Genomic DNA, 2002 nt, shown 5'->3' with positions numbered 1-2002 from the left:
CTTCCCGACCTCAGGCCCAGCACTTCTCACACAGCAGGTGGGAACAGACTTCAGACTGACAGACACTGAGGGGGATGGACAAGCCCTGGGGCGGGGGTCCCTCTGCCCCTCCCTCCCTCCCTTCCTTGGAGGGAAGCTGGGGGGCGGAGGGTGAGTGTGGCACCTGCCACCCACAGAGGCCGTGCATGGTTTGACCAAAGCCCTCACTGCAATCTGAGGACAGCCCTTCCCTCAGGCCATTGCTCATCTGTGCCAAACCAGTGAGATGGGTTTGAGGGGGGAATACCCCCAAAGTGTGGCAAGGACCCCCCAGTCCTGGGCCCAGGCAAGTAAACCTGGGCAGGTGGGATACAGGAGGGGGAAGGTGGCAGCCTAAGGGGTCCCGCCTGTGTCCCTCTTCTTGCCACGTGTCATCCCTCCCTCTCGGCCTCTCTTCTGCCTCCCCGCATCGCTGTCCCCCCAGGAAGCCATCCCTTCCTGGTGTCCAACCAGCTCCTTCCTGCAGCTGCCCACCCCTTCCTTTGACCTGCACCGCCCCCCCGACTCCCGCCTTGCTCCCCTGGGCTGAAGGAAAGGAACAGAGGAGAGAGGAGGAGAGCAGGAGAGAAAGGCTTCCTGGGACAGGTTGGGGAGAGAATGGGGTCAGCTGTACTGAGGAACAGATGGAGGGGGCAGTGGGGGACGGGGCTTAGGCAGACACCAGCAGGAAGAATTTGATTTTGAAAGGACGCGTGTAAGGTGACTGCCCAAAGAGAAAGGGTTTGGGCCTCTGGGGAAGAGAACCGTGTCGGGAAGGGTTTCAAGGGACGCCAGCGGAGAAGAGTAAATCCTTGTCTGCTGGCATTTCGTGGGTTCGTTAGTGCCAAATGTGAGTCAGGGGTGGAGTGCTGTCTTCCACTGACACCCAGTTTCAGAATCCCTCGTCTTGGCTCCCCAGAACTTTGCCTCCTGACTGTCCCTTCTGCCCCCACCTTCACCCATGGAAACTTGGTTCTTTTCCCTCCCCTTCCCCTGCCTGGGCTAGCTCCTTTCCAAACAGCCATGCCCTCTAAATGCTAGGGACCTGGGCCCTGAACCCTGTAGACAGATGCCCCCCAAGTTGGGGCATGGGAGGGGAGCTGGGGGACCCCATGATTCAGCCACGGACTCCAATGCCCAGCCCCTCTCCCCAGAACAATTCCCTGACAATCCCATGTCCCTATCCCAACCCTTTGCGGCTCTGTACACATTTTTAAACCTGGCAAAAGAAGAGAATATTGTAAATACAAAAGTTTAACTGTTGGTTTTGCCTGCTGTTATGTTAGAAGGTGGGGCTGGGGGGCTTCAAAGAAACAAACTTTGGAGAAGTGACTCGGCCTGTGAAGGGGTAGGAGAAGAGGGTCCAACCCTTTTCAGTGAGGAGGTCTGAGAGAAATGGGCAGTGGGTGCTGGGGTGTGGTTGTCATGGCAGTGGGGTTGTTTGGGGAGTTAAGATCAGAACCAGTGTCTATGGAGGGGTCAGAGCCTGGCATAGAGGACCAGGAGGGGACTGATGGGGGCAGACACCAGGCAGGCCAGAGAGCCCACAGGATGCTGCCTGTGGCTGACTCTAGGAGAGGCATGCAAGGTGTAGGGTTTGGTCTCTGCTAAGACCTGGCCCAGGCTGGAGGCTCAAACCTGGGCCCAGGACTCTCTTGGCACATTGTGAGGGATAGCCCCACACCATTGTGACCCGTTTACCCCAGGGGACAGGAAGGTGGGCTGGTAGATACTGTGGGCACAGTGGGCTGGGGGCCTAGGGGCCCTGGTGGCCCTAGGGACCCCCATGGCCATGGCTGAGCGGCCACGGCCCGGGTGGGCCTCGTATCACAACCCTAACACCAACAGCTGCCAGGACCTGGGCAACTCCATCCTGCTGCTGCTGGGCCTTATCATTTGCATTAACATTGGCATCAACATGGTGACGCTGGTCAGGGTGGGCCCGGGCGGGAGGGGGCTGGCAGGACGGGTGGGGGGGCGGGCC

The 2002-nt window shown here is 59.3% G+C and overlaps 2 protein-coding genes across 2 annotated transcripts in view; both read left to right on the top strand.

Moving 5' to 3' along the window:
- The window catches only part of NLGN2 (neuroligin 2), a 5018-nt gene extending 4450 nt beyond the window's left edge, over positions 1-568 (top strand). Inside the window, exon 6 of the mRNA XM_010847497.1 lies at positions 493-568. Within this exon, the coding sequence (XP_010845799.1) occupies positions 493-568 (76 nt within the window). The remainder of the gene's footprint in view (positions 1-492) is intronic.
- Positions 569-1804: 1236 nt separating this feature from the next.
- The window catches only part of SPEM1 (spermatid maturation 1), a 1241-nt gene continuing 1043 nt past the window's right edge, over positions 1805-2002 (top strand). The window contains exon 1 of the mRNA XM_010847318.1: positions 1805-1987. Within this exon, the coding sequence (XP_010845620.1) occupies positions 1805-1987 (183 nt within the window). The remainder of the gene's footprint in view (positions 1988-2002) is intronic.

Source organism: Bison bison, unplaced genomic scaffold (genome assembly GCF_000754665.1).
Source record: "Bison bison bison isolate TAMUID 2011002044 unplaced genomic scaffold, Bison_UMD1.0 scf7180017864249, whole genome shotgun sequence".
NCBI classification, from domain to species: Eukaryota; Metazoa; Chordata; class Mammalia; order Artiodactyla; family Bovidae; genus Bison; species Bison bison.
Note: the sequence above shows the minus strand (reverse complement) of the source record. Positions and strands in the feature narration are given on the sequence as shown.